The sequence below is a fragment of the Puntigrus tetrazona genome, chromosome 4 (genome assembly GCF_018831695.1).
Source record: "Puntigrus tetrazona isolate hp1 chromosome 4, ASM1883169v1, whole genome shotgun sequence".
Lineage (NCBI taxonomy): Eukaryota > Metazoa > Chordata > Actinopteri > Cypriniformes > Cyprinidae > Puntigrus > Puntigrus tetrazona.
This window is the reverse complement of record NC_056702.1, coordinates 14,818,798-14,820,381: the sequence shown is the minus strand read 5'-3', so window position 1 is coordinate 14,820,381 and position 1,584 is coordinate 14,818,798. Positions and strand designations below refer to the sequence as shown.

Here is a 1,584-nt window from a genome sequence, read left to right as displayed (position 1 = left end):
AATTGGCTTGCTTGCTGGGCTTTTGTAGAATAATTTATGTTAAATAGAATAATAGCCTTTATTACAGATTTAAGACTTTATTACACTGACAGTATAAATGTTAATTATTCAATTTAGTATACACTACATTTAAAGGTTTTGGGTAAGTAAGATTTTTTGTTTTGAAAGAAATGAATGCATTTATATTTCATTTTTAAGGATGCATTAAATTTATCAAAAGTGGGGGAGTAAAATTATATAATTTAATGTTAAATAAATAACGATGATAATAATAATGTAATTACATAATAACAGTTATAAACATTCGGCTCTTCAAAAAAATCCTAAAAATGTTAAGCATCACAACTGTTTTCATCACTGACAAGTTTTTTTATGTGTTCCATGAAGGAAAAAGCCATATACTTTAGGTCTGCAAGTAAATGAAAACAGAATAAAAATTTTTGGGTGAATTATCCCTTTAAGACTGTAAAGCAGGTGTTTGAGGTCATTTTGTATCAGTGACAAAGCAGATGTCACTGCTGAACAAACAGCGCCTCATGCATGCAATGGGAAATGTTCCCGAACCAAAGTGTTCATAGAGAGAGGTCATGTGATGTGTCCGAATACAAAGAAGGCCCTGGAATTGGGGCAAAAGTCTGTATTCGCCTCTTTGACCCGAGGCCTACATTTACGCGCACTCTTCTTAACTTGCACGATGATTTTAATACGCTCTGACGTTATCCTTAAGAATATAGGTTTCTTATTAATACAAAACAGTTATGAAATGACATTATCTTGAATCAAGAAGCCCGTTTGGACGCTTTATTACCGGAAAGCGACCTGTGTGTGAGCTTGCGTGTTCTTCAACTTGATGTTATCTTGTTGCCTGTGTATCTGCGTGTATGCGTGTCTGCGCGTGTGTTTGCGTGCCTGCGTCGGTGCCCTGCGCAGATCGAGATGCTGCAGCTGCAGCGGAGCTACACGGCGCTGTCCGGACAGATTAACCTGATCCTGTTCAAGAGGCTGTGGTATGTCATGCTGGAACAGTTCCTGATGAAATATCTCTGGAGCGCATCGGGCCTGGTCATGGTCGCTGTGCCCATCATCACTGCCACCGGATACTCTAAATACGGTACGGATTAAATTATGATTATCTGTAGTTCCTGTTCTCCTCTCTGTGTCTGTGGCTCCAGACGTTTCGGCTCAGTTCTAAACGTCTTCGGACGTCCCTGAGCGCGTGTTGATATGGTGTTCTTAAAGAGGACAGTTTGATAAATTTGATATTTTTCTTGTATAGTTGCATTCAAAGTTTGAGGTTTGAAATCAAATATTTATTTTTTTATGTTTTTAAAAGTGCTCACCGAGGCTGCATTTATTTACTTGATTGAAAATATAGTAACAACTGTAATATTGTGAAATATCTGTATAACTGAATATGTTTTTAGGTATATATTAAAATGTAATATTCTTGTGATGCAAAGCTGAATTTTCAGCATTATTACTCCAATCTTCAGTGTCACATGATTCATGAGAAATCATTCTAATATTTGCTGCTCAAGGAACACTTTTTTAATATCAGTGTTAAAAACTGTAGCTGATTTATAT

At 36.4% G+C, this 1,584-nt stretch overlaps 1 protein-coding gene across 2 annotated transcripts in view; it reads left to right on the top strand.

Moving 5' to 3' along the window:
• LOC122342645 (ATP-binding cassette sub-family D member 1-like) overlaps positions 1–1,584 on the top strand; it is an 11,654-nt gene that overhangs the window by 2,280 nt on the left and 7,790 nt on the right. For both annotated transcript variants that reach the window (XM_043236615.1, XM_043236614.1), the window contains exon 2: positions 931–1,111. In XM_043236615.1, coding sequence (XP_043092550.1) covers positions 931–1,111 — 181 coding nt within the window. The remainder of the gene's footprint in view (positions 1–930; positions 1,112–1,584) is intronic.